The 19,852-nt window shown below is 47.3% G+C and overlaps 1 protein-coding gene across 4 annotated transcripts in view; it reads left to right on the forward strand.

Annotated features, from left to right (window-relative positions):
* SUMF2 (sulfatase modifying factor 2) overlaps positions 1-19,852 on the forward strand; it is a 131,906-nt gene that overhangs the window by 65,787 nt on the left and 46,267 nt on the right. For all 4 annotated transcript variants that reach the window (XM_063953765.1, XM_063953767.1, XM_063953764.1 and 1 more), the window contains exons 4-6: positions 2,788-2,832; positions 11,070-11,220; positions 11,688-11,743. In XM_063953765.1, the coding sequence (XP_063809835.1) occupies positions 2,788-2,832; positions 11,070-11,220; positions 11,688-11,743 (252 nt within the window). The remainder of the gene's footprint in view (positions 1-2,787; positions 2,833-11,069; positions 11,221-11,687; positions 11,744-19,852) is intronic.

Raw genomic sequence — 19,852 nt, forward strand, 5'->3', positions numbered from 1 at the left:
AATGGCTATGTCCAGGCAGTTTGATATTTATGTAGCTGTTCCTTTATCCGTTATTTAGATATGCAAGTTTAGAGACAATGCGTCTAATAAGTGTTCCGGGGACAAAGTCAATATTTTAAATAGGGTCCGAAATTGTATTATGAAGCCACCAGTCGGGTACGCTAAGCTACTACCCATAGCCACGGAAAATGATCTCACCCACGGGAGTATGTAGTGAAGCGGTCACTTGGTTCCGTCACCGGCGTTGGTAAGACTCTGTCTCTAGCAGCAAGTGCAGGCTGCCGGTAATGCCGTTTTGGAGCTCCCGTGGTTAATCACCTCCACATATGCATAAATTTGCCATGGCGCGGTGTCCCAGTGTGATCCCCATGTTCTTTTACCGAAGGGGGAGGGCGTACCTGGGTCCAGTAGACGCTTGGTTCAGCTGCTAAAGATGAATAACAGCTTTAGCTCAGTCTGCTCATTCACTCAACGCGTTTCTCCGCTAATTTAAGAGCCAGCTGTTTCCTTCGGAGATGGATGTTAGTATCTCAAGCCTTTAGGTATTTATATTCAAGGGGACCAATCACAAGCTTAGCTTAGGATAACACACCTGTGTTGAGTAGCAATCACCTGTGCATATTATCATCAATCTTAATAGATATACAGAGTAAAAAGTATATACAAAGTGAAAAGGTGACAACTATTCAGCATATAGAAAGAAACATTCACAGTATTTAAATAAAACATTACATATGCATTTTTATTTTTAATATTATAATCCTATAAACACAATCGGCATCACAGAGAAATATTTTTAATTGTCTGTTTGAGAATAGGACAACTTTTAATATTCTTATTTCTTATTAATGGGTAGAGACTGAACATCCATGTTCATATACTTGGGCGGCTATTGTCCAGTATGATTATTTGTCCACACAAATGTGGATGTGGTAAAAGACTTCATTGCAGACTGATTCCTTATAAAAATATGGAAATCAAGAGGAGAGTCACCAGTTTTGTGAGGGGGGTGGGGAACAAATACAGTTTCCAGTTGTTAATGGTATAATTGGATTTTTAATGTTAGTGGAGTATAAAAAATAAACCGATATTTCAAAAAAGATATACACATCTTCTATTACTATTAGGCACACACACTCAATACAGGGTGATCCAAAAGTAGGTGGACAGTAAATGATAACATTTACTGTGAGATTACATATACAATTATATTTACTAATACAATACAAAAGCACTAAAAATGTTATCAACGCAGGTGCTCAAACTGCTATCCATCACAATTTACACAGCTTTGAAGTCTACCTTTCACAAACCCTATTCCATGTACTGTCCACCTACTTTTGGTTCACCCTGTATATATGCACACACGTATATGTATTTAAAGAGTTGGGAGTATATGTATATGTGTGTGTGTGTGTGTGTGTGTGTGTGTGTGTGTGTGTGTGTGTGTGTGTATATATATATATGAGCTGTGGGAAAGAGAGAGAGAGAGAGAACTGGGGGCGGGCGGCTCAGCCAGCACTCACCCTGGAGAAAGCAGACATGGGGACCCCCAGCAAGATGGAGTCAGAATGCTACTACAGGCTCCGCAGCACTTCCAGATGGCCAGCAGATTGAGGGAGCAGGTCCCCAGTCCTCAGGAGCCAGGAGAACAGCACATGTCTCCCAGGGTGAGGAGGTGAAGGTTCCAGGTTCTGTGGGAATGGCCGCAAAGACCCATTTATAACAACAGCACAGGGTGAGTAGAGGCAGGCACCTGGGCCAGCGGCTGGTGAAATAGATGTGGCTCCGGCAAAGGGAGCTGGGCAACAGCGGAGATGCGCAGCACTGCGGCACGATCAGGACCAAAATCAAGTCCACAGCTTCTACTGCAAGTAACAGCAGAGGCGGCTGTACTGGAGAGGACCTGTGGGTGTCTGGAGCTGAACAGGAGTTAATTAGAAGATGGTGGGCAGTAGAAGCCCTTTAGTAAAAAAAATATAAGCGGCCTGCTGCTGGAACTCAGGGATCACACATGTGCTCAGTACAGCAGCAAGGATAACCCCCGCCAGACTCTGATCTAGAAGGAGACATCCTTCATTTTTCTCCCTGGTTACCTCAGCGTGGCACTTCCTCAAGTACTGCCACCGATAGTCAGCTGCCTAATGGAAGCCCTGGCTAGTAATACCCATTTGATCATGTCTAAAAATAAAACTTTAAATAGATGAGAAGAATTATGCTTGTACAGTGTTTTATAAGGTGTAAGAAATCCCATATTGATACTAGTGTATGTATTATTGTATGTTTTATTTATGTATTTCTCTTTTTAATTAAATGATTAACCAATTTAAATCATCAGCTTTTGGATAAATTTCTTCTCCATTGTGTGGGATTTGACCCCATGAGCGCTGCTATTTTTTAACCTCTGCTTGCATTCTATTCAATGAGGCCAGAACACTGTTAGATTTAAAATATATTGTTTTGAATACAATTTTTTTATCAAGCACTGTAATTGACAAACTAAAGGGCCCCATACAGCTGCAAAGGCTTTCCCGGATCTGATCTGATCTGTTTTACCTATGTGCAGTCATCGATGACTGGCGAGCCTTCACGGAATATGGGAAATTTTGCATGTTAAAGTTACCAAATTTACCAATCCCGATCATTTTTTGGTCAGGATCTGCAAATCAGGGAAATTCATGTTGCATTTTCCTGATACCGGCATGGGAGGATCACAGATGTATGGGGGCCTTACGCTTTGTAATCAAATTATCTCACATTTGTTTGTTTGTTTTTTTCCCTAAACAGTCGGCACCATGGTGGCTTCCTATAGAAAGAGCATTTTGGCGTCAGGTAACAATTTTGATAGTTTATCATATGTTCTATTTCTCTGCAAGGATTCTTAGCACATGGAGGATTGTCATTCTTATTAGTATTGTGTTGGCTCAATATTAAAGTGAGTGTGGAGTCGTGTTAGCTTGTGTATTCCTTAGGGGAAATAAACCGTGTTATACGTGATGAGCTTTTAAAAATGGCAATATGTTGTTTCTTTTAGGCCACACACTGGAAAAAATGTAATCTGCAATATAGCATCTTATAAAATTTAGGGGGAAAAAGTCTAAATAAATATAGATAGAGATACATAGATGTAGATATATCAAGAAGTTTTCATATGTGATAAAATTTGGATGAAATCTACAAACTAGAACTCAATGTGATGTAAAAGTGAGTACCATCTTGCTTGTACTGACAAAAATATACATATTAACAGGATTTATTTATTTATTTATTTATTTATTTATCTATCAAGTAATTCTTATGGTGGGAGATGAGGTCTCCACTGATTTTTCACCTCAGATTTAATATTGTTGAAGTGGGTATCATTTTCCAGTTGCTTATCTGTCACAGTGAATTTTATTGTTAGGAGCGTACATACTGTAGATTTCTTTTTGAGTTACTTGGGAGCAGATGTATTAACCTTCAGAAGGCATAAGGAAGTGATAAACCAGTAATAAGTGCAAGGTGATAAACGCACCAGCCAATCGGCTCCTACCTGTTAATTTACATATTGGAGCTGAGTGGCTGGTGTGTTTATCAACTTGAACTTATCACAGGGGGTAATTCCAAGTTGATCGCAGCAGGAATTTAGTTAGCAACTGGGCAAAACCATGTGCACTGCAGGGGGGGCAGATATAACATGTGCAGAGAGAGTTAGATTTGGGTGGGTTATTTTATTTCTGTGCAGGGTAAATACTGGCTGCTTTATTTTTACACTGCAAATTAGATTGCAGATTGAACACACCACACCCAAATCTAACTCTCTCTGCAAATGTTATATCTGCCTCCCCTGCAGTGCACATGGTTTTGCCCAGTTGCTAACTAAATTCCTGCTGCGATCAACTTGGAATTACCCCCACAGTCTGCAATCTCCAAAATGCTTGGGATCAGAAGCATTTCAGGTATTTCCGTATTTTGGAATGCAGACTCAGATCATAATAGAGGTGAAGTTGCAAAGACACTGAGGAAATGCTTGCAGGTACCGGATCTGTCACTTACAGCACTACTGGGCACTGTGTCAGGGTTGAGTAGAGTCCCTTGGAGTCTACGGCAGCGCCAATCTGGACAGGCAAGCTGGTGCAGGGCATAGGCACTTCAGAGAAGTACGGAGCATCCAGGAGGCAGGCAACCCAGGATTTAAAATGGCTGCAGGGTAAGCGCTGGGTTCCAGTTATCACTAAATCCAAGTTGGCAGAAGGACCCGTGACGTCACCACCACTTGACCCGCCACGAGAGGGGGGGAAGCAAAGTCTGATATGTAACCTCGTAGGTTCGCTTTGCTCACAATGCTTCGGGCTCTAAAGTGAGTAGTTATTTACTTGTATAGGTAAAGTGCTATCCTACCAGCCTTGCTCCTCCCCCCTGATGTCAGAGGTCCTTTAGCCTACTTTGATCTAGCATCTACCCTGGCTTCCGGAGGATGCTGAAAGCCAATGATGGTAGTTGGTAGTTCCACCAGGAAATGAGTTGGTGACAGCAGGAGAGGGACCTGGGGACCACAGAGCTAGTGGTGAGTAGTATTCGCCGGGAGGCTGAATGAGGTAGTATTGTAGGCCGAGTGCCATGGGATGATGTGATTGGAGGGAGAGCAGACAAAAATAGCACCCCACAGAGCAACCACTGAACCAGGGAAAGGGGGCCTGAAAAGGGTATCTGGTAAAAGGATATCTGGCTATGTGTCATGGCTCCCAAAAGCCTACTGTTTTTTTTTTTTTTTTTATTTAATTTTTTTTTTTTTTGAATAATGGATATTTGAGGCTCAACCTATAATAAACTGCCTCATATGCTGACATCATATAATACTAAAGAATGGTTTCAGTTTGAGAAAGTAAAAATAAAATAATTTATGAGAATCTGTTATACCCCATTTTCTGCTGCGGGGTACACTGGACTCCACAAGGAATGGACAATGGGGGTGTAGAGTAGGATCTTGATCCGAGGCACCAACAGGCTAAAAGCTTTGACCTTCTTCCCAGAATGCATAGTGCCGCCTCCTATAGCACCCCGCCTCCCTGCACAGGATCTCAGTTTTGTAGTTGGTGCTGCAGTAGCAGGCACTTAACAGAGGGGCTGCTCCAGGCAGCCCTAAGAAGAGCTTTTTTTCTGAGGAAAAAAGTGAAGTCTTTTGGGGCAGCAGCAGTGTTACATGTCAGTGGAATTTCACGGCTGCAGCCCTGGCTTTCCCCAGCGGCGCTGTACACTCCCGAGCCCTGGTAGCCGGATAACTACAGCAGGAGGCTCCGGTTTTCTTCTTGTCAGGCACACACGACGGGGGCTCTCCGGGATCGCGTGGCCGCGCTTCGGAAGGTGGTAAGTGGGTCTCGCTTGCGGGACCCGGTCTTTATCGCGATCCGGCGCGGTCAGTGGGAGGCGGGCCGCGCGCGCTGGCGGTGGACACTGTGGCAGTACAGGCGATCCCACTAGATCACCAAGAAATGGGACAGGTCAGGTTTTCTCTATAAACCGTTTTATTAGAGCCCGCAGTACCCGGTGGTTTTGCCAGCAGGGGGATAGAGCTTGGACCTGAAGCCCCCCCCCCCCAGCCCCAGGGAGCCATTTTCTGCAAATATTCCCGCCCTGGAGCTGCATATCTGTCTCTCCCTCACTCCCTGGCAGTGTCTGCGGCGCCATTATCCCTCAGCTTACTGTTCCTGGGAATGCTTGAGCAAATCCTCCTATGTAAAGCCGCCTGGTTGTCAGTGCTGTGACTTTACAAGACACTTAAGTATTCTACCTGCCTTTTTTAGTCAGTGTTAGTTAAGAAAGAGTGCATTTAGTCAGGGTTTCCTAGTACAATTACCCTGTGATATAACAGTACACAGTAAGAACTGGATGTATATCTATTGTTATATAGCTGTGTAAGCTAGTCCAGTGCGGTATTATTGTTAGTAATAACCTCTGCATTGTACAGACTGTGACTATTTGTGTGTGCATTTGATAGCTGAGTGGTGTCCATTTCGTATCTTTCACTCAACCTGCTATCCCTATATTCTATAACCTGAGGGGGCTTGGTGCGTCAGGTTTTATCTAATATAGGATTTTCACAAAGATATACTGTATTACGTATTTTTCTCTGTGATTTAGTCACCATATCTCTCCTTTATCTCTGCTGGTGCTGACTACACTGCGCAGGGGTTTGGGCTAGAGGTATTGTGCTGCTGACAAATTGTACTGTGTTACCTGATACTGCAAGTTATATCATGTCTGCTTCTGAGGGTAACGGTTCTGGGGCTGAACACACTGCCGGTGTTGCTGAAGCCGCAGATACCTATGAGGAGAATATAGCAGCTTTGGGCTCTGGTTCTGGGGGCTCCTTGCTCCCCAGTGGGACGGTGGCAGCGGGGGCAAATAATGACCCGCCGTGGGCCGCTTTTTCCACGCTTCTGAATACGCTAGTTCATAAACTAACACCCCCTATGGGACCCCCAATGCCGGTGCAACCGTTTGTGGTGCCTGCAGCTAACCCGCCGTGGGCGGACGAATTATCTGCTCAAATAAAGAAGTTGAACCAGTCCCTGACTACTAAAAAGTCTGACCGTCGCTCGCCTACGTCCAAGGGGTCCTCTAAGCGAGCGATTGTCTCCTCACAATCCACTGCTGTCACTGACACCTCGTCGGATGTAGACGGCACTTACACTGACCCCACAGGTTCTGATTCGGATACAGCTGATGGGGAGGGTGGTTCACATGTGGATGTTCCTGATCTTTTGGAGGCTATTAAGTTAATTTTACAGATTACGGATGATCCCAAGCCATCCGTTCCTCCTAAGAAACCAGATAGGTTCAAGCGTCAGAAGGTGATTAAACAAGTTTTACCTCACTCTGACCACCTAATTGATATACATCAGGAACCCTGGGAAAACCCGGGTATGAAGTTTGTGCCTCAAAAGAAGATGCTGGCTCGCTATCCCCTCGCGCTGGAGCCGTCTAAGAATTGGGAAACGCCTCCTCCAGTGGACTCGCATGTGGCAAGGATGGTGGTTTCCTCAGCTCTACCAGTCACCACCGTCACGTCTCTAAAAGAGCCTACGGATAAACGTGTGGAGGGTTGTCTGAAAGCGATTTACACCCTCATGGGTGCTGCACAAAGGCCCACTATTGCAGCAACATGGGCTGCAGAGGCTGTTGAAGCATGGGCCTTGGAGTTAGAAGCTGAAATCTCTTCTGACCATGCTAGACAATGCTTGTCATATATTGTTACAGCTTCTCGCTATATTAAAGAGACGGCTTCTGATGCCGGTATCCTAGCAGCCAAGGCCTCTATTACGTCAGTCCTGGCTCGCCGGATATTGTGGCTGGGATCCTGGTCTGTGGATCTGGACTCTATAAAAACCCTTTCAAGGGAGATATTCTGTTTGGGGAGGACTTAAATAAGATAGTGGCTGACTTGGCTACTGCCAAAACTGCCTGTCTGCCAAGTACCGCTCCTTCTGTGTCGAAGGCTAAAGGTACTTCCTTTCGCCCCTTTCGTCCTTCAGGTACAGCAAAAGGTCAGGCGTACAACAAGCAGGCCCGCACTTCCAAACCTGGTAAGCCTAAGCCCAAAAGAGCCTGGACGGCCCGTCAGCCAGCTTCCAAGACAGATAAGCCTGCCGCATGATGGGGCGGGCCTCCCTCTGGGGGATCCCAGGGTGGGGGGCCGGCTTCTAGGGTATACCCAGGAATGGTTGAAGACCACTTTAGATGCCTGGGTACGGGAAGTCGTCACTCGAGATTACGCCATAGCCTTCAAAAACCGACCCCCTCATCGATTTTGCCAGACAGATGTCCCGCTGGACAAGACAAAGGCAAACACTCTACATTCGGTGGTACAGACCCTCCTGGATACAGGAGTCGTAGTACAGGTGCCTCTTGCGCAGAGGGGCCGGGGGTACTATTCTCCGCTGTTTCTAGTCCCGAAACCGAATGGGTGCTCCCGGCCCATTCTCAACCTCAAGGCATTGAACAGGTTTGTGAAGGTTTCCAAATTCCGGATGAAAACCCTTCGCTGTATAGTTCTGGCCTTGGAACCTGGGGACTTCATGGTCTCCCTGGATATACAGGATGCTTACCTGCATATTCCTATAGCAGTGTCTCATCAGCAATACCTGAGATTTGCGATTGGCAACCTCCATTACCAGTTTCGGGCGTTACCTTTTGGTTTAACAACTGCTCCGCGAGTCTTTACAAAAGTCATGACGGTGGTACTCCGCCGTCAAGGGGTCAGGATACTGCCGTATTTGGCCGACTTGTTATTCCTGGCAAATTCCCCAGAACTTCACCTGCGTCATCTAGATGTGACGGTCCGGTTTCTGCAAGCCCATGGGGGGCTCATCAACTGGAAGAAGTCATCCCTGTTCCCTGCTCAGAGCATGGTGCATCTGGGAGCACTATTGGACACTCTCACAACCAGCGGTTGTTCCTGTCTCAGGAGAAAGTCCTGAAACTTCAGGACAGGATTCGTTGCTTCCTATCTCGTCCGCAAGTGTCGATACATTCGGCGATGCAGGTGCTGGGCCTCATGGTGTCGGCATTCGACATGGTGGAGTCCGCTCAATTTCACTCTCACCCTCTCCAGAGGCTGATTCTACCCAAATGGGACGGCCTGCCTCACCGGATCAGGTCTCAAATGATCTCATTTATTTCGGAGGTCCGTCTGTCGCTGCTCTGGTGGCTCCGGGACCAACAACTGTGCAGGGGCCATCCGTTCTGGATATCCGACTGGGTCCTGTTGACGACAGATGCCAGTCTAAGAGGTTGGGGCGCGGTGCTGGAGCAACACTCCCTTCAGGGGCGTGGACCAAGGAGGAGTACCTCCTCTCGATCAATATTCTGGAGTTGTGGGCGGTCTTCAATGCCTTGTACCTAGCCCAGCATTTAATTCAAAACCGTCCTGTTCAAGTACAGTCAGACAACGCCACCACAGTGGCTTACATAAATCATCAAGGCGGCACTCAAAGCCGCCTAGTAAAGAAGGAAGTCTCACGGATTCTACAGTGGGCAGAACGCCATCTACCGGCCATATCGGCAATATTCATTCCGGGAGTTCTGAATTGGGAAGCGGACTTTCTCATTCGTCAGGACGTGCATGCCGGCGAGTGGGGCCTCCATCCAGAAGTGTTTTAACTCCTAGTGGAAAGGTGGGGCCTTCCAGACGTAGATCTGATGGCGTCTCGACACAATCACAAGGTTCTGGTCTTCAAAGCAAGGACAAGGGATCCTCAAGCAGCATTCGTGGATGCGCTGGCGGTACCGTGGAGGTTTCGGCTGCCGTACGTGTTCCCTCCGGTGTCACTCCTGCCCAGGGTAATTCGGAAGTTCAAGCAAGAAAAAGGAATTCTGCTTCTCATAGCTCCAGCGTGGCCCAGACGGCACTGGTTCTCAGACCTCCAAGGCCTATCGTCAGAGCGTCCGATTCTACTTCCACAACGCCCAGACCTCCTCATTCAGGGCCCCTGTGTCTACCAGGATCTAGCCCGGCTGTCTTTGACGGCGTGGCTCTTGAAGCTTCCGTCTTAAGGGCTAAAGGGTTTTCTGAGGCTGTCATTCAAACTATGTTGCGGGCCCGGAAACCGGCTTCGGCTCGGATTTACTATAGGGTCTGGCATTCTTACTTTGTTTGGTGCGCATCTAACGATTATGACGCTTCCAAGTCTAGTATAGCCAAGTTGTTGGCTTTTCTTCAGCAGGGCCTGGACTTAGGCCTGCGTCTGGCCTCCCTCAAGGTTCAAATATCTGCCTTGTCGGTGTGGTTTTGGAGAAAAATTGCGACCTTACCTGATGTGCATACCTTTACTCAGGGCGTGTTGCGTATCCAACCTCCCTATGTCCCGCCTGTGGCTCCTTGGGACTTGTCGGTGGTTTTGGAGGCGTTACAAGAGTCTCCGTTTGAACCTCTTGGTTCAGCTGACCTTAAGTGGCTTTCCCTTAAGGTGGTGTTTCTGCTGGCTATTGCTTCAGCTAGAAGAGTGTCGGATTTGGGTGCCTTGTCCTGTAGTTCCCCATATCTGATATTTCCCTGTGACCGGGCGGTTCTTAGGACTCGTCCCGGATATTTAACTAAGGTGGTTTCTTCGTTCCACCTTAACCAGGAGATTGTAGTTCCTGCACTTCTCCTGATCTGTCTCCCAAAGAGCGGTCTTTGGATGTGGTATGGGCTCTCCGTATCTATGTGAAGAGAACTGCTCCTATTAGGAAATCTGATTCTCTTTTTGTTGTGTTTGGGTTTCACAAACGGGGCTGGCCTGCTTACAAGCAAACTCTGGCCAGATGGATTAGAAGGGTGATTGCACATGCTTATGTGAAGGCTGGTCTCTCTGCTCCTGATCACATTAAGGCCCATTCTACTCGGTCTGTTGGACCTTCTTGGGCGGCCCAACGTGGTGGGACCCTTGAACAATTGTGCAAGGCGGCTACGTGGTCCTCTGTGAACACGTTCATAAGGTTCTATGCCTTCGATACTGCCGCTTCCCAGGATGCCTCCTTTGGACGCCGGGTTCTTGTGCCCGCTACAGTGCGTCCCCCTCCCATAAGGAACTGCTTTAGGACATCCCCATTGTCCATTCCTTGTGGAGCCCAGTATACCCCGCAGCAGAAAACTTAACTTTGTTAAAACTCTTTCTGCGAGGTACACTGGGCTCCACAAGGCGCCCACCCTGACGCACTTAGCTTCTTTGGGTTGGTATGGCATTAGCCGCGGACACGTCTCCTCTCGTGAGAATGCGGTGTTGTGGCTACTAACCGTTGTCGTCTCTTTTCCTGCTACTGCATTGGACTGGTTAACTAAAAACTGAGTTCCTGTGCAGGGAGGCGGGGTGATATAGGAGGCGGCGCTATGCATTCTGGGAAGAAGGTCAAAGCTTTTAGCCTGTTGTTGCCTCGGATCAAGATCCTACTCTACACCCCCATTGTCCATTCCTTGTGGATCCCAGTGTACCTCGCAGAGAGAGTTTTAACAAAGGTAAGTTCTTACCATAAAACTTGTTTTTTTGTGTGTAAAACACATAGCTAAAAAGTAGGAATTTGGATTATTAACTGTTTACTGGCATTTCCAGCCATCGGGGCCAGGCTCTGGAATCAAGGACAAGTTGGATATCCCAGTGCTGCAGGTGAGCTGGAATGATGCCCAGGCCTTCTGTAAGTGGCAGGGGAAGAGATTGCCTACAGAGGAGGAGTGGGAGTTTGCTGCCAGAGGCGGGCTGACAGGTAAGCCAGAAATAATCTAATGGTATAAAGAATAAAATGTGTTTAAAATCCTGTTGTTGTCCATGTTTTTCATACTAGACTGTAAATGTAGTAACATAAAACTATAGGGTTAGGTACGGGATCCAGACGGTCAAAATCCCGGTGGTCAGAATGCCGACGCCAGTATCCTGACTGCCAGAATGCCAACAGGGGGGCGAGCGCAATGAAGCTCCTTGCGGGCTCATTGCGCTCGCCACTCTGCGTGCTCGCTGCGTTCGCCCCAGGTTCTATTCCCACTCCATGTATGTCGTGGACACTCGGGAGTGGGAATAACTGTGGCGCCGGTGTCGGCATTCTGGAGGTCGGGATTCCGGCTACATCCCAAACTATATTACGTTATTTTACAATATCTTGATGGAACATAATTCCACATAGTTTACACTGTGATGACAAAAGTAAACCGTGATAACATTATATTATACTCACAGGGAACACCTACCCATGGGGAAACACATTTCAGGAAACTAGATGCAATCTATGGCAGGTAATATTCACATTACACTCTTTGTTGTCATTTTCTTACCATGTGAGTAAACAGTCATATTAATCACTGAGAGCCCTGTCTAGGTTGACTTGGTCATTAAGTCGATGTGAACTAGGGCGACATGGAAAAAGGATGACATGAGTTTTTTTACTTTTTTGAGGTCGTTTCCTTCGTAAAGTGACGGGGAACCCCAATTAGTGCACCGTGTCCCCTCGCTTCGCTCGCCATGGTTCGGGCAAGGTGCCTCGCTCCGCTACCGCTGCGATCGGCACAGGTTACCGTTCCCAATTGTAGTCCACGTGGATCGTAAAGTATGAAAAAGTTTTAAAAAATTTGAAAAAAAGGGCAAACCTTATTCGTGTTGACACAATGACCATGTCGACCCAGCGCATGTCGACCAATAGTGGTCGACCTAATGACTGTCGACCTAATGACCGTAAGCCCCGTTTAGAACCAAAAATATTGCTTGGTGTAAATCGTTGTTTTTTATGTATGAATGTGCATTCTATAGTTATATTCTAGTAAAGGCTGTTATTGTTTTTTGCTTTGCAAGTGTGCAAAACCAAAAAGATTTTTATTGCACGCTTATATTATTAGATATATGTAAAGTTATTTATAAATACATTTCAGCTTTAATATGTTTATATTAAAATAAAGGTAGGAATAGTTGCTCCAGGTGTGAATAAACAAAAACCTGTCTCTCTACATATAATGTAATTTACAATCAATTAACAATCAGTATCACTTGAATAAAATTCTTGTCTCTTTCTGAAAATATAGGGGGGATAAATGGAATAGCCTGCGACCTGTCAGACGTGCAGGACTTTGTGTGAGTCTGCCCTTATTTTTAAAGCCAAGTTGGTTTTGCCTTGTAAATGATATCTGCTTTAAAAATAGGTATCCGGTCCGGATGTCGACATTCATTAGGTCGACCACTGTTGGTCGACATGGTCACTAGGTCAACATGGACAAGGTCGACATGAGTTTTTTTTAAGTTTTATTGGTGTCGTTTTCTTCGTAAAGTGAACGGGAACCCCAATAAGTGCACCGTGTTAGCTCGCCATGCTTCGGGCAAGGTTACCGTTCCCAATTGTAGTCCATGTGGATCACAAAGTATGAAAAAGCTAAAAAAAAAAAGAAAAATGTAAAAAACGCATGTTGACCTAGTGACCATGTCGACAAATACTAGGTTGACCTATTTCATGTGTTGACCTAGTCACTGTTGACCAATAGTGGTTGACCTAGTTACTGTCTATGCAATAATCCACACCCTTAAAAATATGGGCATTCTCGCCCAGAGTCCCGCACCTCGCAGGCTATTACGTTTTCTTTTCTGCAGCAGGGTACACTGGTATTCCACAGGGAATAACAACGGGTGTAGAGTTGGATCTTGATCCGAGGCACCAACAGGCTAAAGCGTTGACTGTTACCAGAATGCCTTGCACTGCCTCCTCTATAATCCCGCCTCCAGGCACTGGAGCTCAGTTTGTAAGTTGGTGCAGGCAGCTAATTGAGGGCTGCGCTGGGCAGCCCTGGAAAGAGCTTTTCTGAAGAATGAAGACTTCAAGGGCCACAGCACAGGCACTTAAAAGTGCTATATATCAGTCTGGGGCTCCCTCACCTCCCTCAGCGGCGCTGTATACTCCCGCACCCTGGTTGCCGGGTACTTACTGCGGACGCTGCTCTCCGGGATCGCGTGGCCGCAAGTTCAGGAAGGAGGTAAGAGGGTCCCCCAGACGGGATCCGCCGAACTCGCAATCCGGCGCGGTCTCTGGAGACGGACCACGCCACTGGCGTGGACACTGTGGCTGTGCAGAGACCCCACTATATCCACCAGGGGGGATCCGGATTGAAAGTCGACAGTAACTAGGTCGACAATGTCTAGGTCGACCACTATTGGTCGACAGTAACTAGGTCGACAGGGTGTCTAGGTCGACAGGGTCTTTAGGTCGACATGTTCTAGGTCGACAGGTCAAAAGGTCGACATGAGTTTTTCACAATTTTTTTCTTTTTTTTGAACCTTTTCATACTTAATGATCCACGTGGACTACGATTGGAACGGTAATCTGTGCCGAGCGAAGCGGTAGCGGAGCGAAGGCACCATGCCCGAAGCATGGCGAGCGAAGCGAGCCATGCGAGGGGACGCGGTGCACTAATTGGGGTTCCCGGTCACTCTACGAAGAAAACGAGACCAAACTAACATTAAAAACTCATGTCGACCTTTTTGACCTGTAGACCTAGAACATGTCGCCCTAAAGACCCTGTCGACCTAGTTACTGTCGACCAATAGTGGTCGACCTAGTTACTGTCTACTTTCAATACCACACCCCCACCAGGGCAAGGGGCACAGGTCGGATTTACTAAAGTCTGTTTGGTATAGGCCCCGCAGTACCCAGTGGTGAAGTCCAGCAGAGGGGATAAGGCTCTGACCTGTAGCCCCTCCCCCAGGCGCCATTTACTGCAAATGTTCCCACTCTGGAGCTGCATCTCTCTCCTTCACTGCCTGTCAGCGTTTGGGCGCCATTACACAGAGTTGCGCTGATCTGGGACTGCTGGGCATTGTCTCCTCTGTAAAGCCGCCTGTCTCATCAGTGCTGTGCATTTACAGGACACTTCAGTATTCTACATGTCGTTTAGACAGTGTTAGTTAAGAAAAAGTGCATTACTACAGGGATATTTCATTACAAGGACCCTGTGATATACATCCAGTATTTACCGTGCATTGTTATATCTGTATACATATATAGCTTTACTTAGTATTGCTAGTCCAGTGCAGTTTTATTGTTGTTGTAACAATGTCTGCATTGTACATGTGACTGTGTGTGCCAACAGCTACTGTGTGGTTCCTATTCCGTGTATCTCACACATATTGTTATCCCTATATACTATACCCTGAGGGAGGCTAATGCATCAGGGTCCTATATATAGATATATATATAGATATATATATATAATGGGGAATCTATTTCACAGGTGGATGTTCCTGACCTCTTGGATGCTATCAATCTGATTCTTCAGATTGATAATGAATCTAAACCTCCAGATACGTCTAAGAAACCCGATAAGTTCAAACGTCAGAAGGTCACTAAATTAGTTTTGCCCAATTCTGACCATTTAGTTGACATATGTCAGGAATCCTGGGAGTATCCAGGAAGGAAATTCTCCCTGTCTAAGAAGATGTTAGCTTGTTATCCCCTCGCTGCAGAGTTAAGTAAAAATTGGGTAACACCGCCGCCGATGGACTCACATGTCGCACGTCTGGTGGTGTACTCTACTCTGTCTGTCACTACCGTCACTTCTCTGAAGGGACAGACGGATAAGCGTGTGGAGGGTTGCTTGTAGTCTGTTTATACCCTTGCAGGTGCTGTGCATAGACACACTATAGCAGCCTCTTGGGCTGCGAAGGCTATTGAAGCCTGGGTTTAAGAAGTTGAAGCGGTGCTACCTTCTAATTTCTCTTACGTCCTAGAGGATGCTGGGGTTCCATTTAGTACCATGGGGTATAGATGGGTCCTTTGGGAGCCACTGGCACTTTAAGAGTTTAACGGTGTTCCCTCTATGCCCCTCCTACCAGACTCAGTTTAGAAAATGTGCCCGGAGGAGCCAGTCACAGCTAGGGGAACTCCTAGGAGTTTTCTTAGTTTTATTGTTTTCTAGAGTTTGTTATTTTACAGGCAGGCTGCTGGCAACAGCCTCCCTGCTTTGTGGGACTTGGGGGGGGGGGGGGAGTAGGATCTAACCCTTGCGGTTAATGGCCCCAATCTCTGCTGACAGGACACTGAGCGCCTGAGGGTGATGATAGTTATCCGCCCGAGGCGACCGCTCGCTCCCGCAGCATGCCGCCACCCCCTAACAGAGCCAGAAGAAAAAAGAGTGGGGAATCTGACGCTGGAGTCCTGGTAAACGGGTCCCCGGCGGGAATGCTGCGCTCTGGAAGGCTCAGCGGCATACTGTGTACGGCGCTTTGAGGGGCGTCCTGGGCCAGCGCGATACCCTACACTGGTCAAACCAAGCTTCAAGGTCTTACCCACTGTTTGCTGCAAAAATTACCTCAGGCCAGTATAATCTCTAAGTGCGGGAAGATGCGCCATTACAGGGGACGGAGCTTCTCCTCAGAGCGGATCCAGCACTAACCAGCGCCATTTTCTCCCTACAGACACATGCTGACAGGGAACGCTGTCCTCCACATAACTAAACTGAGGTAAATGGTGTTATAAATGGGGGGGGGGCAGTGATATTATGTACTAACTACCCTGTTGAGGTTACGCTAGTCAGCGGGGTTTTTATCTTTATAAAAGCATATAAGGGCGGGCTGTGGCTTGCTTCTTGTGCTCTGTGACTCTGAAGATATTCTAGGGGGGGGGGGGACTGTGTTGACCTTTTCCTGTGTATGTGTAATCCACTTTACCATATTTAAGGGACTTTGTCCTGTACTGCAGAATGTATATATTTTCCTGGGGAGTCTATACCATGCTCAAAACTGTACACATCTCAGGCATCGGTGGCAGATCTCCCTGGGGTGGCCTCCATAAGGTGTACTTTAAGAGTATATTGCTTCCAATATATCCCATACTGGGTAAAAGCAGCAGTTTTGAGAAAAGTGGGGTTTAAAATCCCACTGCTGTGCCTCTCACCCCAACTCCGTACCCTAGAAAGCGTACACTTGCCCATATAATGCATATATATGAGGGGTCCAACATATGTTTGAGGCTATTAGGGATGAGGAATGTCATTATATGTATATAATGAATGCCTTCCCACTGTAGGGTGTTGAACTCCTTATTTGGCAAAACCTGAGTACACCCAGAGTTATTATCCACATCCATATAGAGCAGAGATTTTCAACCTTTTACAACTCGCGGCACACTGAACAAGATTTAAATACTGCCAAGGAACACTCACTCTGGTGCTGCATGGTGCAGTTGCATGTCCTAGGATGTCATGTCGCAGCTTCTCCATAGGTAACGCCTGAGCCACATCTGAGAAAGCCAGAAGAGCCCAACACTGCCCGGGCCCAAAATTAGAACTGGCTCTACAGCCACTAAACCCACCAGTATTGATTGTTCCAGGGCCTCAGTAGCGGCAAAACACTGACGGGCCTGGCTGTGCTTCTATGGCGGCACACCTGGAGACTGCTCAGGGCACACTAGTGTGCCATGGCACAGTGGTTGAAAAACACAGCTATAGAGTGTCTAAATTGTCAAATATGGTTGTCTTACCTGTCCCTGGTACAACCTCCATAAAGGCTGATCACCTATTGAGAGTAACCTCTAATACTGTACACTGCTGCAGGTGTGACTCTGAGACCCACTTTTGAGTACATCTCTGGGGCTATTGTAACGTGGTCAGGCTCCTTACTTGATGAATTAGATTCTATGTGTAGAAGTGACTTGTACTTGTTTCTATGTCACATACAGGATTCTACAAGCTTCACGGCGAGACGCCATGAAAGAGATTGACCTGCATAACGCAGGGACCACTGCTCTGGCAGTTTCGACATGCAGGGGACAGTTGCTACACCAATGGACTGCAGATACAGAATCCGAGTAAGGTATGACAGGTCCGCCCTTCACAGGTAAGACCCTGTTGGGACGCACGCGATACGTGATTATCCATGTCACTGCGGGTAAGTCGGTATGTCTTCCTTCCGCAGCTGCACAGACCAGGAAATTATATCCTACACCTACAATTCCTTCGCACATGATTCCACATATTCCTCCACTTCCTTTAGAGGACGTTGGGGAAATCCAGAAAACCTGCACCACCAGGTTGCCAGGGACGGATTTCAAATTCGGCCTTTTTCAAACCTTTCAGTTTGTCGGTGGACCTCTCTGTCTGGGGATCAGGCAGGTGGGAACGAGACTAAAGAGATTCAATAACACATCTGGGCGATATACTGCCTAGACCCCTGGAAACAGTTGGGTTGCCCAGGGGTGCAGACTAGAATTTCTAGTATTCCCGCCTCACAGATTATTCAAATCAGGCTTACTAGCTTCTCAGGCAGAAAGTGCACTATTACTGGTAGCTACCTTATCATTTGTCGAACTAATGTAATTATTCCAGTTCCACCTCATTTACGTAACAGGGGTTACTATTCAAACCTGGGGTCATTGATTCTCTACTGGTAGGTGTTCAATTCAGGATGGAGTCTGGGAGTGGTGACCTCTGCTCGATATGTTGAGGAATTCCTGGTATCCCAGGATATAAGGGGTGCTTACTTCACATTCCAATCTGGCTGCCTCTCTAGGCCTATCTAGGGTTGTACTACAACTATGTCACTTCCAGTTCCAAACACTGAGCTTGGCTTCTACGCAACACCGGGGGTTTTCATCAGGGCCATGGCAGCCTTTATACTCCGGCTCCACAAACCAGGAGTGGACATAATTCCATATCTGGGAGATGTTGTTACGGAGTGTTGCTCTCTCAAATCAACTGTCCCGGGATCTCGGGTGGATCCTGAAGTTTCCAATTTTCGCATTTGAAGCCGATAAGGAGGGCGTTTCTTCCTGGGGATGATTCTCAACACGGAAGTGCAGAGGGTGTTTCTACCGGTGAAGAAAGTGTTGGTGATCCAATCAATGGTCCGGGGTGTCCTGATGCCAGCCCGGATATCGGTTCATCAGTGCATTCGCCTTCTGGGGAAGATGGTTGCCTACTAAGAGGCTCAACAGTACGGAAGATTCCTTGCACAATCTTTCCCACTAGATCTTATGGTCAGGATCTCATCTTCACATGCACCAGCGGATACGCCTGTTGCTGACAGCCAGAATTTCACTCCTCTGGTAGCTGCAAACTTCTCACCTACTCGAGGGCCGCAGGTTCGGGATTCAGAATTGGATTCATCTAACCACAGATGCAAGTCTCAGGGGTTGGGAAGCAGTCGCTCTGGGGGAAAACTTCCAAGGAAAGCAGTCAGTTCAGGCATATCTCATTCCAATAAACATTCTCGATCTGAAGGCCGTGTACAATGACCTTCTACAAGCGGCACATCTTCTGCAAGATCAAGCCGTTCAGGTTCAGTTGGACGTCACAGCGGTGTCCTACACAAACATGCAGGGCGGAACGAATAGCAGGGCTGCAATGTCAGAGGTGACAATAATCCTCTCTGGGCAGAAAAGCATGCGCGGGCGCTTTCAGCAGTCTTCATTCCGGGAGTGGACAACTGGGAAGCAGACTTCCTCAGCAGACACAATCTCCATCCAGGAGAATGGGTCCTCCATCTGGAGGTATTTGCAGAGGTAACAGGCCAATGGGGTGTGCCTCAGATAGACATGATGGACTCTCGCCTCAACGAGAAGCTTCGGAGATACTGTTCCAGGTCACGAGACCCACAAGCAGTGGCAGTGGACGCCCTGGTAACTCCGTGAGTGTCACAGTCAGTGAATGTGTTCCCTCCACTTCCACTCATCCCATGGATTCTCAAGCTAATAAAAAGAACAAGAGTTCAGGTGATCCTCATTGCTCCATACTGGCCAAGAAGTGCTTGGTATGCAGATCTTCTGGAGTTACTGCTGGAAGATCCGAGGCATCTTCCTCTTCGCGAGGACCTTCTGCAACAGGGGCCGTTCGCTTATCAAGACTTACACACGGCTACGTTTGTGCGGCCTGGAGGTTGAACGCCAGATCTTAGCTCGGAAGGGCATTCCGAACAAAGTCATTCCTACCCTGATACAGCCTAGGAAGGGGGTAATGTCTAAACATTACCATCGCATTTGGTAAACGTACATGTCTTGGTGTGAATCCAAGAAGTTTCCTACGGTGGAGTCTCAACTAGGATGGTTTCTCCTCTTTCTGCATGCAGGTGTGGTGGTGGGCCTATGCTTGGGCTCCATAAAGGTCCAGATTTTGGCCTTGTCCATTTTCTTCCAGGAACAATTGGCTGCTCTCCCTGAGATTCAGACTTTATTGATAGGGATTCTGCACATCCAGCCACCCTTTGTGCCTTGTACGGCACCTTGGGATCTTAATGTGGTGGTGCTGCAGTTCCTGCAGTCGGATTGGTTCAAGCCTTTACAGGAGGTGGACGTCAAGTTTCTAACTTGGAAGGTAGTCACACTGTTGGCATTGGCATCTGCTCGACGGGTGTCGAAATTGGGGGCATTGTCATGC

This window comes from Pseudophryne corroboree, chromosome 2 (genome assembly GCF_028390025.1).
Source record: "Pseudophryne corroboree isolate aPseCor3 chromosome 2, aPseCor3.hap2, whole genome shotgun sequence".
In the NCBI taxonomy this organism is placed as follows: Eukaryota; Metazoa; Chordata; class Amphibia; order Anura; family Myobatrachidae; genus Pseudophryne; species Pseudophryne corroboree.